The sequence below is a fragment of the Alexandromys fortis genome, unplaced genomic scaffold (genome assembly GCF_014885135.2).
Source record: "Alexandromys fortis isolate MF-2015 unplaced genomic scaffold, M_Fortis_MF-2015_v1.1 scaffold_26, whole genome shotgun sequence".
In the NCBI taxonomy this organism is placed as follows: Eukaryota; Metazoa; Chordata; class Mammalia; order Rodentia; family Cricetidae; genus Alexandromys; species Alexandromys fortis.
The window spans coordinates 7,409,042-7,430,443 of NW_026067894.1; the positions used below are offsets into that span (position 1 = coordinate 7,409,042).

Consider the following 21,402-nt stretch of genomic DNA (forward strand, 5'->3'; position numbering starts at 1 on the left):
CCATTCTACAGATGCAGGTAGTCACTGCCCAGCTCCGTCCAGTGATCAGGGGGACAAGCAGAAGCCCCATCAGGCAAGGCTCTGGGTTCAAATCTTCCCCCAGACACCTCAAGCTGGGTCACCTTAGGGAGAGTCTGTCCCCTCTCTGAGCTTCACTTTTCTCAACAGTTAAAATAAAAAAATAAAAATAGGGCTGGTGAGATGGCTCAATGGTTAAGAGCGCTGACTCCAGAGGGCCCGGGTTCAACTCCCAGCACCCACATGGCAGCTTGCAGCTGTCTGTAACTCCAGTCCCAGAGAATCTGACATCGTTATACCAATGCACATGAAATAAAGTTAAATAAAGTTTTAAAAAAATAAATAAAATTAAAAAACGACAATTGGGCTGGTGATCTCTCAACAGTTAATAAAATAATAATAATAAAACAATTGGGCTGATGATCTATCTCAGTGGTGGACCGCTGTCTAGTAGGCACGGAACCCTGGGTTCCAGTCCCAGCCCCACAAAATAAACTTAAAATATAGATAATGATAATAACAATAACCAAGAGGGAAAATGCCAGATAGATGTGACTGTGAATCATAGGTAAAGACCTTGGAGAGAAAAAGCTGTCAGCACAGGGCTACAGTGAAGTGTGGCGCCCCTCCTGGTCATCATTAGTCTTCCAGAGCCAGGTGTGACGACACATAGCTGGGAATCCCAGCACTCGGAGGATCAGAAACTCAAGGTCCCTGTCTGCAAGGTTGTTTGAAACCAACCTGGGGTACTGGAGACCCTGTCTCTAAAGGAAAACAAACCGAAACAGAACAGCACCCCAGGAAAGGAGACCGAAAGGGGTTAAGAGACCCTGCCTCCTAGCCAGGAGCCAATCAGGGCTGGCGGGGCGGAGTCAGGCTGCAGCGAGGAAAGCGATCTGGACGGACCAGATGCTTACTGGCGTGGGACCTGGAGCTGCCGGCAGCGCTTGTGGGGCTGGAGCAGGATCGAAGCGTAGGTCTTGGCCTCTGCCCTGTGACAGCTCCCTAACCCTGTGACAGCTCTCAGCCGGAGGGTGCGGGGAGCTGCCCGGGTTAGGGGCCATAGCAGAGGGGGAGAACAGAATCCCGAATCCTCTCATTCCCCCCCCGGGCAGAAGGCATGGGCTGCACCCAGACTCTAACTTCAGCTAGCCCCGGTGGCCCACATGGGCATAAGATCTATTTTTAGCTCTGCCACAGAAGGATAACCACCAAGCTACAGGGGTAGCCAGGGTTTCTCAAAGGCCGCTGGGGTAGAGGCAGGAGTGGGAGAAACCAGCCCTGTTTCCTTCCACATCACCGTTGGCCACCCCCAGCCACCCACCCCCATGAGCCCAGACTAGTTCTCCGTAGTCTGGCTGCCTGCCTCTGGGTCAAGGGTAAGGTCAGGGAGTTCAGTCACCAGGGCAGATGGCCACGATCTTGTGGCCTGGACAAGGGTTACATCAGTCCAAGCGCTGGCTCAGGGCAGAGGGGCCATGATGAGAGGACAAAGGCTGGCTAGGCAATGAGAAGGCCTGTTCAGAAAGCCAGGACCTCCCACAAGGGGTCATTCCCACAGGTGGCCAATAACGCTGTTTGAACTTAGGCAGGGAGCCCGCCCTCAGTGAGCCTCAGTCTCCCCGTCTGTGCAGTGAGGGTGCTGGACCAGAACGCGGATTCCCAGACCCTCTCTCCTGCCCTGGGGTCCTCACCTTCCCCATTTGCTACAGAAGTCCCTAACTTCCTTCTAGCCCCGGCTGTGGATGGCCACATGCCCCTGTGGAGAAGAAAGTCTTTCTGGCTGGCACTGTCGGTCTTCTGGCTCCTCCTCATCCTCCTGGGACTCTTCCCGCTTCGCCTGGCAGTGCCACCCAGGCCGCTTCCAGGGCGCTCCCAAGGCTGGCCCCGCTGGCTGGATGCTGCCTTCCTCCGGAGTTTCTTCCAGTCTGAGGCACTCCCAGAAGATGCCCCGCAGCTTCGTCAAGCCCCTCGGGGGAGCAGCTGCACCTGGGGAGCCTGCTTTGACACCTCCAAATGTAAGGGAAATCTCCTCAAGATCTTTGTGCACTCTTCAGCTGGACCGACCGCTGGGGCTCATCGCAGGATCCTGGACTCCTTGGAAGGCTCCCGATTCTATGCACTTAGCCCAGCAGAAGCTTGCCTCCACCTCTTCCTCCCCAGCCAGGACCATAGAGGAGCATGCGGGCCCCTACCTCCGTCCTGGAATGGGGGCCGGAACCATCTGGTCCTCAGTCTGTACCCAGCTCCCTGCACTAGGCTGGGACAGGCGATGGTAGCTGAGGCCAGCCCCTCCTCGGACATCTTCCGACCAGGCTTCGATGTAGCGCTCCCATATCTTCCTGAAGCTCAACCACTGCGAGGTGGGGTCCCTGGTCAGCTGCGGCAGCATAGTCCCCAGCCTGGGGCCACCTTACTGGCAGTAGCAGAGGAGAAGGGTGGTTGGCGCACTCATGCCTCGGCCTGCCCTTGGGACAGGCACTGTGAACAAGACCCTGGACCCCAGCAGTAAGTAAACCTATCCTTAGGGAGCTGAATGGGAGGGGGCCTGCGATAGCAGCAAGTCCAGAGGAGGAAGCAAAGGACAAGAGTGACATCCTGTCCCAGGGAGCTAGTCCTGACCAGTCTCAGCTGCAGCAGGCGAGATGGGGTTAAGATAGCAGAGTGGACTTCCGCCAAAATGATTTGTCTTAAAGGGATGGAAAGGTGGGTTTTGGAATTCTCCCTTGGAGAGTCTTAGACACCTAACATGGCTTACTCCTCCTCCTCCTCCCCCATTCCTGTTACCCCGTCCCTCCTACTCGTAATGTTTTATGTAACAGACATTTATCTGTCACTCACTTGGTGTAAGTACTTCCATAAACAATGGTTGCAGACGGGGGAGGGAGACCAGTCATATGGTTTTTGCCGTACAAATAGAAAGACGGGTTCATTCCCCCACGTACTCTATAAAATGCCCAGTCCTGGGGAGGTAGAGACAGGAAGGTCCCTAAAGCCCCTGACAGTGAGTTTAACTGAGTGAGTGGGTTTCAGGTTCAATAAGAGACCCTGCATTTAAAGATGTCTTGATGGGCAAAGGTGCTTGCCACCAAGCCTGACCTGAGTTCAGTCCCCAAGCCCACAAGCTAGAAAGCGTGAACAGATGTCTGGGAACTGTCCTCTGATGTCCACACACCACACACTCCTCTCCAAGGCACGGAGGCGCCCATGCACACAAATAAATAGATACGTGTACAAAAGATAAAGTGGGGAGCGATGGAAAAAGACACCCAGCCTCCATCTCTGGCCTTCACACCTGTGTGTGTACAGACACACACACACACACACACACACACACACAATTATACGTAATCGCTCTCACTAAAATATGTAAAGATGATACAGGCTCGGTAACTTAACCTGTGGCCACGGGGCCAGAGTGAGCATGGCCAATGTTTGAATCCAGAATTGTCTGTCTCCAGAGCCTTCAGTATGACAGTTCTGTGTTTTAAGCAAGAGTTATGATCACTCACTCCCGTTGAAGGCCTCAGGGGAGCCACAGAGACTGGTAACTGGTCCCAGCTGGAATCTGCTCTTGTGTCTAATTTTGGAGATTAATCTCTCAAGGAAATAACAGCCTTTGAGTTTAGAAAGATGACTTAGGTCAGATCGAAAGAACTTCCTACCAGTGAGAATGCCTGGAGAGCTTGTGTAGACAGCCCTCCGCCTGTACTGGTGGGCGGGGCACACGTCCTAATTACTAAGTGACCGAAGCCTGTCACCCTAATTAGTGAACCTGTAAGTCTCCAGAAAGCCATCAACTCCAACCTCTTAAGTTGCCCAGGCTGTGGGCCTGGGGCTCCCTCTCCATCACCCCAGGGCAGGCCTGAGTTACAGTCCTCAGGTGTCTTCCCGTATCTCTGTTTTGCCTCCTCCTGTGGTCTCCCTCCCTACCCTCCAGTTGAGCTATTCTGAGCTCAGCTTCCCCCAGGACTCCTTCTCCTGGCCAAGCTCCAGTGCTGCCTCTGCCTGAGGCGCTGGGCTCTGAAGGGAAAGGAATCCTGGAGGCACTTGGAAGACCTTCTGGAAGCCTGCCTTGTCATTCCCAGGGCCAGCCCTTCTGGAGACAAGAGAACTTGGGGCTCCTCGGGCCCAGAGCCTCCCGAAAACTCTCCTGTGATGACAAGGTTCCTACGACGGGGTCACCGTGCCCTCTCTTTGCCCCCTGAGCCCTCACTGGCTCTGTTTGCTCACCAGAAGGCCCTCTCTGAGCTAACTTTAGTTATGACTGTACATGCTGAGGGAAACTGTTCTGGTGTAGGAGGGGCCACCTGTAGATATGTGTGTGGTTGTTGCTGTTGTTGTTGTTTTGCCCTGACCTACTTGGAAGGTTCAGGGTAGACCCCGCTGGCCTTGAGCACACAATAATTCTGCTGCCTTTGCCTCCTGAGTGTGGGGACTGAGACCGCAGATGCCTGGCCACCCTGCTCCGGGAAGCGTTTCCCACGATGAGTTTGTTCCCAAGATCTGCTGTGTGGCAGTCATTGGCCTCAGTTTCTCAGAAGGACCCGGCAGCTGCCTAGGGACAGAGTGAGAGAGGGACACCAGCCCCAGAGGACAACCCAAATAAGCAAGCACTGGCCAGGGGAAGAGGTACTGCAGTCCCTGCCCCCGTTTCACATACCCTGGCTGGCAGGCAGGTGGTGGTGGTGGTGGCTGCCCAGGGAACTGAGCTGTACCCACCTTCCTCCGTGACTGCTGATTCTCCCAGCATCACCCGCAGGAGATAAGAGTCCCCATCTCAGGGCACAGGAAACAGACTCAGAGAGTTGTGTGTGGGGAATGCCAGGGGCTCTCTGCTCCCCAGATCCCCTCACTTTTCCAATCAAGCACTCTGCAGTGGGGTTGGGATTCAGAACTGTACTTTCGGCCCCCGGGCCAGTGTTTCTCCACCTTGGTTGAATAGTCTCCTGTTGCTTGGGAATAAGGGCCCGCCCACTGAAATTGTAATTTCTTTATTTTTATGAATAGGTGATTCATTCACAGTGCGAAGAATTCCAGTGGTACAAAGGGGTACACATTCAAACGTCCCCCTCCCACCTGGCTAGGCCACCCAGGTTTCCTTTCTGGAGCCGAGCGCTGGTTCCATCATCTTCTGTGTTTTCCTTTTCTGGGGAGCTCTGTACACCCAGGGTGTGTGTAGGTACTCCCAAGTACCTCTTTTCTGTTTGTTCTCCTGTAGCCCAGGCTGGAGAACTTTCAGCTCACTGCGTGGATGAAGATGGTTTTGAATGCTTAATCTTCCCTGTCTCCACCACCCACGTACCGAGATGACAGATGTGTGCTACCATGCCCAGTCTCGTCTCCGTTTTAAAAATTCTGCACATGCCTGTGCATACATGCACACTAGCTCACATGTATGTGGCCACACATGTGTGGGGATCCATGTGCACAAGTGGGCACATGCGTGTGGAGGCCCAAAGTTGATGGCTATCTTCCCAATTATTCTCTACTTTATACGCCGAGGCAGAGCCCCTCTCTTGAACCCAGAGCTCGCCAGTTCACCAAGTCCAGCTAGCTGGCTTGCTCGTAGGCTCCCGTCTCCATACCTTATGTTGAGATTACAAGTGGACGGCCATGCCTCCTCAGTATTTCGCTGGGTGTTGGGGGATCTAAAGTCTGGTCTCTTAAAACTTGTTTATTTATTGTTTTATGTGTATGTGTCCTTGCATACATTTATTATACCATATGTATGCAAGATACTTCAAGAGGCCAGATGATGGTGGTACATACCTTTAATCCCAGCACTCGGGAGGCAGAGGTAGATGCAGACGGATCTCTATGAGTTCCAGGACAGCCAGAGCCACATAGTGAGACCCTGTCTCAAAAAAAAAAAAAAAAAAAAAAAAAAAAAAAAAAAAAAACCAGAGAGAGAGAGGAGAGGGAGAGAGACAGAGAGCAAAAGAGGGCATTGGATTCCTAGGAGCTGGAGGAACTACTGTTACAGATGTTTGTGAGCTGCCATGTGGGCACTGGGGACCAAACCCGAGTCCCTTGCAAGAGCAAGAGGTGCCCTTAACTGCTGAGCCAGCTCTCCAGCCTCCAAAGTGAGGTCTCGTGTGCAGTGTTCCACTTGTTGAGCCATGATCCCATCCCCCCTCCCCACTGAAAAAGTTTAGTCTGTCTGTCAGAGGACAAGGTTGTCCATCTTTACATGGGCTCCAGGAGTCAAACTCTTCACCCATCTTCCCGTCGTTAATGTGAACTGAGTGGATGTTTCCGTGCCCTGCTCCGAAAATGCTTTGATATATAAACACTTTGATTATTTTTTTTTACATATTAACCCAGTACTTAAAAATAATTTGAGTATTTTCCTCCAGGGTAGGAGTGACTGCAAAACCCTAGGAACCATGGAAGCCACGCTGTGGCTCTGCCGTGGACAGGCTCTGGTGAACCCCGTGGCTGTGGGCAGAACCATGCCATTCACCATGGGCTCTGAAGCCCTAGGCCTACGGCGCATAACATAAACAGTAGACTAGCCTCAGACTACTTGGTGGTCAGCACAGAGAGACACAAGTTCCCTCTCTGACTGTCGCTCCCAGCCCCACACAGCTGTTCCTTCAGCCTCCACCTCCACACGCGGGGAATGAACCGTCTCCCAAGGGCCCCTCCTCGCAACCCCCAGCACCCTCAGCCCCTGTGCTCTGCTAACTCAGCCCTGTCAGGGAGGCAGGTGACCAGTGGTACAGTGCTAGGCCGGGGGAGGCTATAGTGCAGTGATTCTCAACCTTTGGGTCGCCCAAGACGATCGGAAAACACAGATACGTACATTATGATTCACAACAGTAACAAAATTACAGTTTTGAAGTAGCTGCAAAAATATTTCTGTGGTTGGGTCACCATGTGAGGACCCGGATTAAAGGGCCACAGCAGAGGATGGCTGAGCAACACTGCTGTAGTCTACTCTACTTCAGAACCAAGGGCATCTTTGGGCCTCAGTTTCCTCGCCTGTCAGATAGGATAGGATGGCGGTCTGTTCCATCTTAGGGAGTGGCTGCGAGAATGATCTTTGTACATGGAAAGCGCTTAGAACAGGAGTGGTGGTTGGCTGGGCTATCGAGGAGGGCTTCCTGGAGAAGGTGACGCTGAGCCAAGTCTTTGCTGTAGAGCAGAAGGAACTTCCCGCGTGGGACAGGGAGGGCACTCGGGACGAGGGAGAGGGCATAAGATGGAAGGGAGCTAGAAGCCAAGGGGTACAGTCAACGCAGTGGGCCCCTTTTCTCTCCGTGGGCTCCTTTTAGTTCCGTACAGCTCACTGCAGGAGTGGGGAGCTGGGCTGCCTGGCCAGAGCTATGGTTTAATGTCACAAAGGGGTGAGGTTTGTTTTGTGGTTCCTTCCAGAGGCCCCTGGTGGACCCCGAACCTATCCTGCATCAGATGGCTGAAATAGCCGGGGATTGGGATTGGCACATCTTTGTTCTCACGGAAGCCCAGTCCCTCTCCTTGAGACTAAGTCTCCTCTACTGGAGCTGCCTGGTTCTGCTGGAGGACTGACTCAGAGCAGAGATCAGCTGAGGAGGTCATGGGTCGCCCCTTAATGCGCTTCACTGAGCACTGTGTGCACCCATGGGTCCCCTCTGGCCCTTTCTTCCCCAGCTAGATTGCAGTCCTTGGTTCCCTAAACTGGCAGTTCCAGAGAGGTGGCTCTGAGGAGGCTGTGGCTTCTGGGCGCTCCCTCAGACTCACTAGCACAACCTGATCATGGCTCTGAGGCTGGAGGAGGAGGAGGGGGGAAACAGAGGAGGCCTGTCCTCCAAGACAGGGTTGTGGGCAAGAGCTTCCTGTACAGTTCCAGGCTGGAGGCCCAGCCCACCTCAGTACAGAGAAGCCTTTCACGGCCAGGCCTCCAGTGCGGGAGGGCTGAGTGTGGAGGTCACTCGGGTGACAGGGTGGGCTGGATGTGGAAGTCACTCGGGTGATGGGGTGGGCTGGATGCAGAGGTCACTTGGGGTGGGCTGAGTGTGGAGATCACTAGGGTGATGGGGAGGACTGGATGAAGTCACTCGGGTGATGGGTGGGCTGGATGTGGAGGTCACTCAGGTGGTGGGGTGGGCTGGATGTGGAGGTCTCTTGGGTGATGGGGAGGACTGGATGTGGGGGTCACTGGGGTGACGTGGAGGACTGGGCCAGAGTGGACGTGGAAGGAAGGACACGAGACCCATAACCTCCCACTTTGTAAATGAAGGAACTGAGGTACAAGGAAGAGGAGGGAGGTGTCTGAGGCCACCAAGGGCAGGCATCGTTTCTGAGTCCCCAGCCGCAGTGAGTGGAGGAGAGGCCAGGGCCAGGTCTCTGCCCTTGGTTACATTACTGTCAGTGTGTGGCTGTCTGGCTGTCTGAGGACACATCTTGTGACAAGGCCACTGGGGCCGCCAAGCACAGTGAGGGGCAGCTGTCTCGGGCTCCCATGCCCAGAGCCCTTCCTGTACCTTCTCAGGACCCACCCAGGAGAAACACTACCCAATGCCACCTTCTGCCTCATTCCTGGCCACCGATCTGCTGCCTCCTGCTTCCTCCAAGCCCTTCAGGTACATCCCAACCTGAATATCCCCCAGCCTCTGCACCTCCACCCTCGAGTGCTGGAATGCTGGGCACATGCACATAGGAAGGGGGGGGGTCCCTGTCTCCCCCAACCCTCCTTATCCTTTCCCCCAACAGCAGGGACTGCTACTGTGAATTGGGGTGGTGGTGAGTCTGTGCAGGGAGGGGCTGGGCTCCCCAGTGACTGCCCTGCCCCCCAGGCCGGATGTATCCCTGTGCTCCTTAGCCCGCGCTGGGAGCTGCCTTTCTCCGAAGTCATCGACTGGACCAAGGCAGCCATCATTGCTGATGAGAGGCTCCCGCTGCAGGTAGCTCAGGGGGGTACCTTGGTGGGGGGCATGTCAGGGGAGGGACCCCAGGAACCTGGCCCCCTCCTATCCCCATTGCCTCCCTCAGGGGCTCCCATAGATACAGATGAAGGTGGAGACTCTGGGCTTGGTGAGAGCAAGTTTTGAGCCACTTTCAGCCTGTTTCCCCATCTCTACAATGGGATAGGTTAGATCAGGTGATCTCTGGAGCTCTGCTGAAAGGAAATGAATTAAGACCCCGTGATGGAACTGACTTTGCTTAGATCTGAAGAATACATGGGAGCTGCCTTGAGGCGTCTGGGGAGTTAGGTGGAGGCCTGAAAGGCAGCAATGGAGATCCTATAACGGAGCCTGGTGGCCACACCTACAACCCCAACAGGATACATAACAAGGCAGGGAGATCAGGAATTCAAGGTCCCTTTCAACTACATAGGAAGTTTGAGGCTAGCCTGGGATAGTGTCAGAAAGAAACAGATACATGAGCATGCTTGGGCTCACACACACACGCACACACGCATGCACACAACACTTATATTTATCCATTGAGTCTCCACATGACCTAAACATTAAATGGGCATTTTCTAGTTGAGTCTTTATAACCAACTATGAGGAAGCGTTTAATGTGCCCATTCTACAGATGGGGAAAGTGGGACTGGAGGTGTTGTGACAGTCACTGCCTCCCCCTCTCCAATTTGGTATTTTGAATAGGGTCTTGTGTAGCTTGTGCTGGCCTCAAATCCTTTATGGAGCCTACAATGATCTTGAACTTCTGATCCTCCTGCCTCCAGCTACTGAATACTAGGATTGCAGGCATGCATCAATGGTGACAGTTTATGTGGTGTTGGGGATCAAACCCATAGCTTTGTCCATGCTCTGCGGGCACTTTGTCAACCGAGTCCCCGTTTCCCTTCCTCCTCCCCATCCTCAGCCACTCCTACCCTTTGGTTTTTTGGCTTTCTTTTTTTTTTTTCTTTCTTTCTTTTCTTTTTTTTTTTTTAAGACTAGGTCTCTTAGTCCAAGCTGACCTTGAATTCAAGGACCTTCTGCCTCGCCTCTTGACACGTGCCACCTTACCTAACGTTCAGTGCCACTTAAAACCAGGTCTGTGTAACCCTAAACACAGGGTGCACATCATGGAAGCTCCGAGTTCCCAGAGCTCTGACATAAGCTTTCTCCTTTCCGGGTCAGTCAGGGCCAGAACCCAGACCCCAGGCCTCCTCTTCCTCTCCCGCTGTGCCTTCAGGTCCTGGCTGCACTCCGTGAAATGCTCCCTTCGCGGATTCTCTCCCTGCGCCAGCAAACCCAGTTTCTGTGGACCGCCTACTTCTCTTCAGTGCAAAAAGTCGTCCACACCACACTAGAGGTGAGAGACTCCTGTGCAGGGGCCCCGGGCTTCGCTTCAGCCCTTCCCTTCCTGGGTTGTGGTAGGCACGGATGGCTGTGTGGTCCTGGGCACACGTTTTCCCCTAGTCTTAGCTTGCCCTTGTCTGTGGCCTGTGCGTTCCAAGCATAGGCTCGCTCTCATGGATGGTAGAAGCAGTCTGGAGTGCTGGAAGAACTTGTGTCTGTGGGAGGAGTGAGGAAAGGAGGGAAAACCATGTCGCCATCTGTCAGCTGTACAATCCCGCTACAGAAGCAGGCTCCTCTGGCTTCTAGCTTCTCGGGTGTTCTGCACCAGCAAGGGAAAGGGGTGGGGCTAAGTGGTCCTGGTAGAGTATCTCCTCCCATCGCCCTCCTCCTCAGGCCCCGCCTCTTTCAGGCTCTGCCCCTTCTCAGGCCCCACCCATAGCCTGCTGTCTGAACCCCACACACTAGCCAGCCTGACAGTCGCCTCCTCTTTCCACAGATCATTCAGGACAGGATCTGGGGTGCATCAGGTCACCCCTCACTGATGTGGAACAGCCCCCCGGGGGCACTCCTGGCTCTCCCTACTTTTTCCACGAGCCTAAAGGACTTCCCCTTTTATCACCTGCAACAGGGTATGTCTGGGGATGGGACAGCTTGAGGTGACCTCAGCTCCCCCAGGTTTGTTCCAGTTTTGTCTGTAGATACTCTCAAACTCTAATACCTCTCTTGGTTCTTTGGGGCTCCACCTTCTCCCTCCTAACTGCCTGTGTCTCCTTCCCCAGGGTCCAGCCCTAAGAGCAGTTTCAGTGCCCTGATCTGGGTGGGGGTCTCTGGCGAGCCCCTGCTGAAGCTTATCCAGGTGGTGGCAGGTTCCCAGCACTGTGCCCAGGTCTGACCCCCCCCCTCTGACAGCTGGAGCCCTGGGGCCCAGGGTGGACGCAGGGAGCAGAGCAAGGCCCTAGATGACCACACGTCTGGGGGAAAGGCAGGCTTTCAGTCTCAGGTTCCTTGTTCTTTCCCTGAACTACATCAGAATTGGCGAAGCCCTAGAAGAGGTGGTGCTTCTTGGTGGGGCTGGAAGGAAGCATTCACTCATTCATTCATCCATTCATTCATTCACTCACTCATTCATTCACTCACTCATTCATTCATTCACTCATTCATTTTCTCACCTTGAGACCAGGCCTGAGCATCAGTGCTGAGGACCAAAGAAAGAACAGGGGAGGACTCCTCCCCTTGGTCTGTAATGTTAGCAGTTCTTGGTACCGACCCTGTCCAGTCTCACTTCCAGAGAACACAGGTTGCCAAGTGTGGTGGCTCATGCCTATAATTCCAGCACTTGAGCTGGAAGGATGCTGAAAGATGGAGGCTGGCTAGCCTGGGCTACACAGTGAGTGCTGAAAGATGGAGGCAGGCTAGCCTGGGCTACACAGTGAGTGCTGAAAGATGGAGGCAGGCTAGCCTGGGCTACACAGTGAGTGCAAGGCCAGCCAAGGCTACATAATAAGATCCTGCCTCTATGTAACAGACCACTCCAAAAACACCAGATTGCCAGTAGACATAAAAAGCAGAAGTTGCTTTCTAAAATATGGCTACATATGAGTAGTGTTAGTATAAATTCCTTATTTACACTGAAATCTGTGTAGGCTGCTGGTGCGACCACACCTTAGAAGGTAATCGCAGAGGAAGGGGCCTCAGAGCAGATGCTTAGCTGGTAGACAGGGTTTAAGGGAGCAAGCCCTACGCTAAAGTCACAAACCATCTCTGGTAACACTGTGATCATCTGTTAAAAGTAAACCACTAATGGCCAGAATTCCTTGCTCTGCAAACCAAATGGAAATATGAAAGTAGACATTAAAGTAGAAGAATGTGAGCCTACATAGATGACTGACATGCTAAGTCGTGCTATTATTTAATATCATTAAAAAATCATAATAGAATCTCTCCATCTTTAAAACTTGTAAAGGAGCTTTACAATAAAATTCTTAAATAGAAAAAAAGGATCCTATCTCAAAAGCCATATAACAACAAAAACAAACAGGGCTGGACAAATGGCTCATTGGTTAAGAATGCTTGTCCTTTAAGAGAGCCCAGGTTCAGCTCCCAGCACCCATATGGCTCACGACCATTGGTGACGTTAATTCTAGGGGATCTGGTGACCCTTCTGACCTCTGTAGGCACCAGGCAGGCAGGCACCTGGTGCACAGACGTGCAGGCAGAACCTTCCTGCACATAAAATAATAAATCCACCTAAGCAAAAACAAAGACCCACCAAAGACTCCAGGTTGACTCTCAAAGGACGGGAGTAGCTCGGCCAGGGTGAAGAGGGAGCCTCTCTCCAGTTGGGGCATTGGGACTGAGCAGACAAGGACAAGGATACAAACCCTAGAGGGAAGAAGGGGATGGCATGTAAAGTGTGACACACGGCTGTGATCACAGCACTTGGGAGCAGTGGCAGACTGAATTAAAGATCAGCCAGGTCTACGTAGTGAGTTCCAAGACAGCCACGGCTGTGTAAAGAGACCCTGTCTAGGGCGACCACTCAGAGATCTGCTTCCCTCTGCCTCCTAGATGCTGGAATTACAGGCATTCACCACCACCTGTCTCAGCCAGAATTCTTGCCTTCCAGAAGGTGGCAGTGAAGGGACACGTATCCAAGTCCCCGCTCCCACACGTGCAGAAGTAGCTGCTGTCCGTGCTCCGTGCTCCATCCACCCTATGAAAGACCATCCCCTAGAATCCCCTTCTAATCCCAATCCCAGACTTCAGATACATCCCCTTTCTTCCTAGATCCTGATCCTCTGGAGCAGTGAGGAGCCACCCCCTGACAGGTGGCCTGAGATAACGGTGCCCTTGACAGTCATTGAGGGGCACAGGAAGGTGAAGAGGGAGGACTCCCACTGGGGACCAGGGAGGACTAACTCGGGATGTCCTGAGCCTAGCTGGGCTTCTCTATGGGTCTGAAGGAGTCAGGCCATGGGTTCCAGCTGCGGGTCTAATTGGACCGAAGCTCTTACACTAGGGTGGGTCTCGCTGGTACACAGTTGCCTGCTCTGTGTAGGGTCCTGGGTTCCACTTCTAGCCCTGGAAAATACAGAGTACTGAGGTTCCCAGAATATGTGAGGCAAGAGGCTTCAGGGGTGTCTCAGATAAGGGGTGAGGTCTCAGATGAGGAAAGTGGGCTCGTGGAGAAATACTGCAGAGAGAAACACAGTGGGCTGGAAGGGGGGGGCTGGGAACCCGCACAATGCCACACCACGTAGCCCATGCCGTGGTCTTCTAGGCAGACACTCTCATCTCACCAAGTCGGATTTTTTCAAATAACATATCTGATGTGATAATAGGGGGAACCCTAGATGCCAACTAAAGGGTCCTTAGAGACAAAGGGGAAACTGCCCTCTAAGCTTGTGGGCAGGCTTTTGCATCTCTGGCTTTCCCTTCTACACCTTATCTGAAGGGCTTCTTCTTACTGAGTGGGGGTTGACGGGTGTTTCTCATGCTGAGACGCCCTCAGCTCCCTCCGCCCCACCACAGGCCAGCGATCGATTCTTCCCGTACGACAACATCAGCACCAATGCCATCCTCAGCCTCGATGTCCACAGCACTCTTTCTACCAGTGAGGTGAGGGCGGGACCCGAGAGACTTCCGGTGTGGTGGGGACACACCAAAGACACGTCAGGTTCCCACGCCCTGAGGTCCAACCCTTTGCTCCTGACTGGGCAAGTTCCCCCGAGTTTCGCAGGAACACACACTAAACTTCCAAGCAATGGCTCCCATCCCCTAAGCTCTGCCCCAGCCCCTCAGGCAGGCTGGCCTCCCCTCATAGGCTGTAAGGATTTGGGTCAGGAAGTTCCTCCTCATAGCTCGCTTAAATCCCTCTGCAGGTGGACTTTGCCTTTGCGGTGTGGCAGAGCTTCCCTGAGCGAATGGTCGGCTTTCTGACGTGGAACCACTTCTGGAACGAGGCCCAGGGTGTCTGGGACTACAGTACTGAGCTGGCCAATGAATTCTCCATGGCCCTCACTACGGCTGCCTTCTACCACAGGTGCAATCTTTGGCCCCAGCACAGGGAGAAAGGGCCAGAGGCTCCAGTCCCAACCCAGGAGTGGGTGGGTGGGTGCCTGATGTCTGGAGTCAAGGCTCAAGGCCTAGATAAACCTCTTCCCAGTGATGTGATCTGGGGGCTTCTCCTCTTTGAGCTGGGCTGGGAAGCTAGCTCAGTTGGTCAGAGCACTTGGGTAGCCTGTGCAAAGCCTTGGATTCCATTCCCAATCCTGACTAAAAGTGGGCATGTTGGCACACAGCTGTAATCCCAGCATTGGCTCAGGGGGATCAGGAGTTTAAGGACGCACTCAGCTGCGTGGTGAGTTTGAGGTCAGCCTGGGATGTCTGGAAACCCTGACTCAGAGGCTCCCTATGCAGCTGAGGGCTGAGATTACAGACACTGTTCCCCACCAGGCCTGGCTTCCAGGGCCTCTTGAAAGTGATTCTTTAATGCACTTAAACCTCATCCATGTATCACGGAACTGGCTCTCAGGATGGAGAAGGATAATCCTCGTGTGCAAAGGGGGCCCAGCTTGTACAAAGCCTCCCTGAAGCTGGTCTTTGCGTAGCCCTGTTTGATGGCTTTGGAACCATCTAATACTCCCCCTGCCACCAAGTCTGACTGAGTTCAGACTTGGGAGCCCAGAAGGTGGACCCCAAGGAGGGGTTGTAACGACAGGATACATCACTGCCCATCTCCTAAGCCACAGGGCACTTGGAGAGCCTGGTCATGCCCAGGACAGGAGCTCCCTGTGAGGAGGCGGAGTACAGGTCTTGGAAAACAGCTTCAGGTCTGGGGCCCAAGGAAGGTGAATGGATCCTGCCTGCAGCCTTTCCCATCCCCCTAAGGCCTACCTCACACCTCACAGGTACTACCACACCCTCTTCACCCACTCCCTGACTAAGGCCCTGAGGACCCTGGTAGACGACACACCTGCCTGTGTGGACGTCCTGATGAACTTCCTGGTAGCAACTGTCACCAGGCTGCCCCCTATCAAGGTGCCTTATGGCAGGCAGCGCCAGGACGCCGCTCCGCTGGTGAGAGGACCCCGGGGACTGGTCCGCACTAGGAAAGCACGGGCTGGGAAAGGAAAGAGGGCGGATTCTCTTTTGCAGTCTAATCCAGCTCTCCGCAGCAGGGGTGAGGGCTCAGACAAGCTTCGCGGTTACGTTTCCCTTCCACCTCTTAGGTCGCTGAGGGACCTGGGCCCAGACCCGAGCCTCAGCCTTTGGCTCAGGACTGCATCAACCGTGTGGCAGCAAGGTTCGGCCACATGCCTCTGGTGTCCTCTCGAGTGCGAATGGACCCGGTGCTGTTCAAGGACCCGGTGTCCGTGCAACGCAAGAAGTACCGCAGTCTAGAGAAACCCTAGGTAAAGCGCTGCACCTGCCTGCTGGACAGGAGACAACCAATCAAAACTTTTTACGGATAGAAGTCACGTCTGGGTTGGCCGGGCACGACAGGGCGCCCTGAGGGGCGGGGTCTCCTCCTGGCTGAGGCGAATCTGCGTTTGACACAGGCCGGGGCACAAGCCGATCCCGGTCCCAGAAATGCCTTTCTCTGTATCTCTGCCTGATCCATTCCTAACCCGCATGCCCACTCACCTCCTTGGTGGTTCGAAGCCCTGGCACGGTTCACACTGAGTCCTTGTGCACACCGCCGGGCCTCAGGACGGGCCTGGGAGCTCCGGAGGGCGGATCTTACCCTCCTCTCTTTGGTCTGGCAGGTGCATCGTAAGTTTTTTATTTTTTATTTTTATTTTTTTTTTGAGACAGGGTTTCAATTGTAGCCCTGGCTATCCTGAAACTAGCTTTGTAGACCAGGCTGTTCTCGAACTCATAAAGATCCGTCTGCCTCTGCCTTCCGAGTGCTGGGATTAAAAGGTGTGCGCCACCACCGCCTCGCTCATCGTAAATATTTGACCTATAGTTACAAGAGTATTGACTGGATGTCAGCGATGTGGAAAGTGGGCGGGCAGAGTGTGCATGAGACAAAACTCCATCCCCTGCTCTGGGGTTCTTAGTCCACGAAGAAAGCAGACGTCCGTAGACACCAGGGTTGCCAGGCTCAATCAAGAGTGAGCAAAGAAGCCAGGACTCAGGAATAACTGGAGAATTTAGGGTGTTGTGTGCCAGAGATGGCAAATGCTGGTGGTCTCTGGAGCGACCAAACTGGCCTACTGCACTACCAACCTTGACCACTAGAGGTCAGCTGCACTACTCTCCCTTCAAAGGAATGGAGTTTGGTGTTTGGTTTTGCTTTCTTGTTTTTTCTTTCGTTTTTCATTTTTTCAAGACAGGGTTTCTCTGTATAGTCCTGTCTGTCCTGAACTCATTCAGTAGACAAGGCTAGCCTCGAACTCACAGAGATCCACTTGCCTCTGCTTTCCAGAGAGCTAGGATTAAAAGTGTTCGCCATTACATCCTGGCTTTCAATTTTTTGGGGGGCGGGGGAGGGTGGACATGAGAAGTGAGACAAGGTCTGACTCTGTAAACCCAGGCTTACTGCCTCAGCTTCCCAAGCAGAGTTACAGGCGTGAGCCACAGTGCCAGACTATGGAGTTAAAGACTGAGCCAGAGGGTGAATTGAGGGGAAGTGGAGGCACGGGTGTGTGTAGCCCCCAGTCTGGAAACTCGGGAGGAATATGACAGCTCACTTTGGCCTGCACACTCAGAGCTTGGGCTGTTCGCAACTGCGCTGGTTGCGGGGAGAGAGGGCTGTTCTCGGTGTCCTGTAGGTGAGAGTGGAGTCTGGGAGGGACTTTTCTTGGGTTCGTCCACCTGGAACTGGAATTATCACTTCCGAAATAAAGCACGTGTCCTTGCCCACTCACGCTCAGGCTATAAATACCCGCGCAGCAGCTGCCTGGTGTGGCGGGCGCTCAGGGTCAAGGGGGAGCGTGGTGGGAGCCTGGGGTGACTCCAGACGGTGGGGGTGGGGTCTAACCCAGGCCCAAGGTATCAGGTGTTCTCCTTCTTTGATGGATTGAGCCACTGTGGAAACTCCCGTGACTGGGTTGCTGGCCGGAACAGTCTGTCCCCTGAGGCCTCACACCCCCTTTCTCCAGCATCCCTCCTGGCCCCTGTGTGACTCAGGTCCTTCCTGGATCCTATCACAGCCCTGTGTGGAAAGTGGGCCGTTTATTGGAAGCCAGGAGTTGTCAGATGCTTGAGGTACAAGAGGGGACTAGAGATTAAAGTGGGGGCGTGGCCTGGCCCACTGTCAGGAGCACTTGAGGGTGAGGAATCTGTACAGCTGCCGTCTAGGCAGCCTGCCAAGGATGGAGGGCACCCAGTGCCAGTGCCAGCCCGGGGACAGGCGACACCTTTGCAGGACAATAGGCTGAAGAGATGGTCCAGTGGTTAAGAGCACTGGCTGCTTTTCCAGAGGATCCAGGTTCAATTCCCAGCACCCACGTGGCAACTCACGCTTGTCTGTAACTCCAGTTCTGGAGCTGACACCCTCACACAGACATACGTGCAGGCAAACATCATAAAATAAAAATAAAGTATATAAAAGCTTTAAGATGATCAGGAGTTCTAGGTCATCTTGGGGTACCTGAGTAACCTGTCTTAAAACAAAAACCAAACTAAGGTGCTGGAGAGATGGCTCAGGGCTAAGAGGTTCTGCCTTCAGTCCCGGCACCCACATGGTGGCTTACAACCACCTCTAATTTGCGTTCCAGGGGGTCTGACACCTTCTTCTGGCCTCCAATGTACATGGTGCACATACATGCCCTACAAGGTGAAACACTCATACACATAAAAAATTCAAAAACCCTAAAGACCAGACTCCAAACATATAACAGATGCTTGCCATTTATTTTAAAAGTGGGATGCTGTTGGTGGAGGTGGACACTTAGCCTCTTACCTGCCAGGGCAGTGAAGACAGGAGGCCGGGAAGCTGGTCTGGCCTTGACAACAGCTTTAACTGCAGAGTCCCTTTTCCAGGACACTGATCAAAGTGACCCATACACAATGACCAGGTATGTGGCAGGCTTGGCTGTCTTCACAGGCCCGTGGGGGAGGTGTCCCGAAGTTCCAGGTTTCTATGTAAGTCACCCACACTGAGAAGTGACCTCTGACAGCTTCCTGGGCTGGGGTACCAGGAAGGAAGAAACCAGCCAGGTCCTTCTGTGGTTAAGAGGCCTCCTCCAGGAAGTCACATGGGACCCACAGTCAAAGTGGCCAAGACACAGAGAAGCCTCAGGTGCCCTTTGGCCCCACATCTCAGGGGTGGCCTCAGTAAGTCATTATGGGCAGGGGCTCCCAAGGGCTGCAGGGGGGACCAACTGGGGAAAGGCAAGCAAGTGGGGGGCTGGGGTCCTTGAGGACAGTCTCCTAGAAGCAATTCTTCCTGGTCAGAAGAATGGAAGCTAAGTTCTACCCCTGGCCCGGGGTGAAAGATGGAACATTCTAACCTGCTCCAAAGATCAGAACATTCCATACCACTGTCCCCTCCCTCAAGGGTGGCTCAGGTCTGACAAGCTGTCATTGATTCCAGGAACTCACAATGAAGTGCTGAGAAGAACCCCAAGTTGTCCTCTGACTGCCACACACATTCTTTGTAGAGTTCATTCAGTTGGGCCCGACAGTACCCAGACATGTGCCAAGGGGCAAAGGGCACGATTCTCCCCTAATTAAGGTACTTCTGGCTCTCTGCTAAGAGACCTAACTGCTAAGTTAGCCTGTTTCCCCAAATTTTAATTCAAAAGCATGATTTCTGCTTCCCCCCTTTTATCTCTTCTTTTAATCTGTGTGTGTTCGTGTACACTGCATCCTCCATTGCTCTCCAACTTCTTTTCTGAGGTACAGTCTCTCACTGAACCTAGATTGCACAGATATGGGTAGACTAGCTGGTTGGTTAGCCCCAGGGACCCTATTTCCACCTCCCACTAAGTCCAAGGTGCATAGCATCCAAACCCAGGTGCCATTCCTGTCTCTATGGTAGGCCTCTACCCAGAGTCATCTCCCCAAACTAACTAAAGCCCTAAGTCCGCTCGCCCCCAACACGCCAAGCTTTCTCAGTGTTTTGTTAACACACACGCGCACACACACACCCCCATTACAGCTATTCAGCTGTTTACAGAACTACACTGCTGACCCTAACTCAAAGGCACGGCTTTCTTTCTCCCTTCTCCCTCCTCCTCGCAGCACCTACTGAGATGTACAGCTTGCCTGGCTTGTGTGTGTTTCCTCCCACAATCTAATAAAATGGTCTTCAAAGTATCTTTCTGAGTCTGTTTCAAAATTCTTTTATCAAAGAGACTGACCCCTACAAAAGGGAGCCTGCCTGCCCAGTCAGGTGTCTGGACATGTATAGGACACCCCAGAGTCCCCTTCCGTGCCTCTGTGCCTTTCCAGCTGGGGCATTAGGAAGGACGCCAGCTGAGGATCCAGCCCAAACACAGTCCTGGAGAAGGACATCCTCATCTGCCTCCGGGGCCTCCTGTGGGCTCATAGGAGGTCAACGAGAGGCATCCTGTGGGCTCATAGGAGGTCAATGAGAGTCCCACTGGCGTGGACCAAGGCAGGCTGTGCCTTGAACCTGGGTCCTGGCTGGACACTCAATGCATCACCATGCGTCCTGGCCATGCCTCCGATGGTGTCTGACCAGATAGTCAGTCTTAGGGGACCTGGCACTCCTGGCAGTCCTTCATCTCTTCAGAGTAGCTCTCAATCTGGATGGTCATGATGTGGAAGTTGAACCTCCCCTGGAGGCGGTCCCTAGCCACCTTCAGCACAGCCTGGGCGTCGGCATTCTGAGCTGGGAAGAGAGAAAAGTGGGATGCTTAGTCTACCCCCGGGGCACAGATAGGAGACAAGCAATGCCAGGGGCTATCTCGAACCAGACAAGCCCGAGAGCAAGAAAAGCACTGGCCTCACAGCTGGAAGTGTCTCCCCCACCCGCTCACCACCCCCTGCTCCTGCAGAAGTGATCAGACCACCCCCAAACAAGGCCTCCGTTATCTTTCTCCATAAATGCAGTGGTAAGGCTCAAAGGGCATTTGGATGCTCAGCGTGTGGCCAGAGCTTGGCACACCCTCAGGAACAGCCGGGGCCTCTGGCAGCTTCTTTTCACCTTCACTCACCGATAGCTATGTGAACAGAAAGCACCGGCTGGGCCACGGTCAGCGCCCAGATGTGCAGGCTGTGCAAGGCCTCCACCCCATCCACGGACAGCAGGAGATTCTTCACGGCTGTGAAGTCCACACCTTTGGGAGTCCCTGGGAAGAGCGAGCACAGTGGTGAAGGACACTACCCTCCCACTGCGATCCATTCCTCCAGAGCCGCCTTGGCCAGCCAGCAGGTCCCCTGTGGCTCCCACCCCTCAGTCTGTCCTGTTACACCAACTGGAATGACCTCACGGATTTATCAGTTGTGTCTAGAATGGAAACTCTGAGCCCATGAGTCTGTTCTGCTCACAGGTAAATGGGGGGTCTATTTGATTTTAGACGGAGTCTTGCTATGTACCCCCAAGCTGATCTCGGTCCCCAATTCTGCTTCACCTTCCTGGGTGCTGGGATTACAGGTGTGGCCCCACCAGGCCCTGTGAGGCCAGACATCTTGATGAAGACAGCTGGAAGCCCCAAACCAGCACCCTACTCTTTTCCAACTGTCCTGACCCCCCCCCCCCCAGAAAGCCATGGCTTGGGCCTAAGCCCCAAGGCCAAAAGCGTGGGGCAACCGTGTGGATTAGATGGGGAATTCCAGACACCATTCAGTGCTGCGGCTGAGGCAGGAGCAGGGTTTGGGCGCCCAGAGACCCATGGGACCCATGGCACCCAGGGAAAGGACCGGACTGGTGTGGATTCTCTTGGCAACTGTGGTGGTGCACACCTATATTTTCAACATGGTAGAGGCTGACGCAGTCCAATCTGAGCTGCATCTAGAGACCCTGTCTCAAAACCAGCAGGGGATTACAGAGATGGCTCAGAGGTTAAGAACACTGGCTGCTCTCCCAGAGGTCCTGAGTTCAATTCCCAGCAACCCCATCTGTAATGAGATCTGGTGCCCTCTTATGGCACACAGGCAGACATGCAGGCAGAACACTGTATACATAAGAAATAAATAAATCTTTAAAAGCAAAACAACCTCAGTGTTT

At 53.6% G+C, this 21,402-nt stretch overlaps 2 protein-coding genes across 2 annotated transcripts in view; one reads left to right on the forward strand and one right to left on the reverse strand.

Moving 5' to 3' along the window:
* Positions 1 to 906: 906 nt before the first annotated feature.
* Extl1 (exostosin like glycosyltransferase 1) lies at positions 907 to 17,130 on the forward strand. The gene is made up of 12 exons (XM_050153198.1): positions 907 to 991; positions 1,752 to 2,526; positions 8,495 to 8,585; positions 8,799 to 8,906; positions 10,150 to 10,269; positions 10,753 to 10,885; positions 11,036 to 11,142; positions 13,044 to 13,133; positions 13,788 to 13,874; positions 14,138 to 14,298; positions 15,167 to 15,335; positions 15,488 to 17,130. The coding sequence occupies exons 1-12, from the start codon at positions 928 to 930 to the stop codon at positions 15,668 to 15,670; spliced, it is 2,088 nt and encodes a 695-aa protein (XP_050009155.1). The 5' UTR covers positions 907 to 927; the 3' UTR covers positions 15,671 to 17,130.
* Positions 17,131 to 18,098: 968 nt separating this feature from the next.
* The window catches only part of Slc30a2 (solute carrier family 30 member 2), a 10,037-nt gene continuing 6,733 nt past the window's right edge, over positions 18,099 to 21,402 (reverse strand). Inside the window, exons 7-8 of the mRNA XM_050153208.1 lie at positions 20,390 to 20,524; positions 18,099 to 20,064 (exon numbers count right to left, since the gene is read on the reverse strand). Of these exons, the coding sequence (XP_050009165.1) occupies positions 19,925 to 20,064; positions 20,390 to 20,524 (275 nt within the window). The 3' untranslated portion in view covers positions 18,099 to 19,924. The remainder of the gene's footprint in view (positions 20,065 to 20,389; positions 20,525 to 21,402) is intronic.

Excerpts from the sequence above, each read along its gene's own strand:
- Extl1 (XM_050153198.1), top strand. The coding sequence starts at position 928 with ATGCTTACTGGCGTGGGACCTGGAGCTGCCGGCAGCGCTTGTGGGGCT. Across the intron at positions 11,143-13,043 it reads GTTCCCAGCACTGTGCCCAG|ATCCTGATCCTCTGGAGCAG; the intron begins GTCTGACCCCCC and ends CTTTCTTCCTAG. Across the intron at positions 14,299-15,166 it reads ACGGCTGCCTTCTACCACAG|GTACTACCACACCCTCTTCA; the intron begins GTGCAATCTTTG and ends CACACCTCACAG.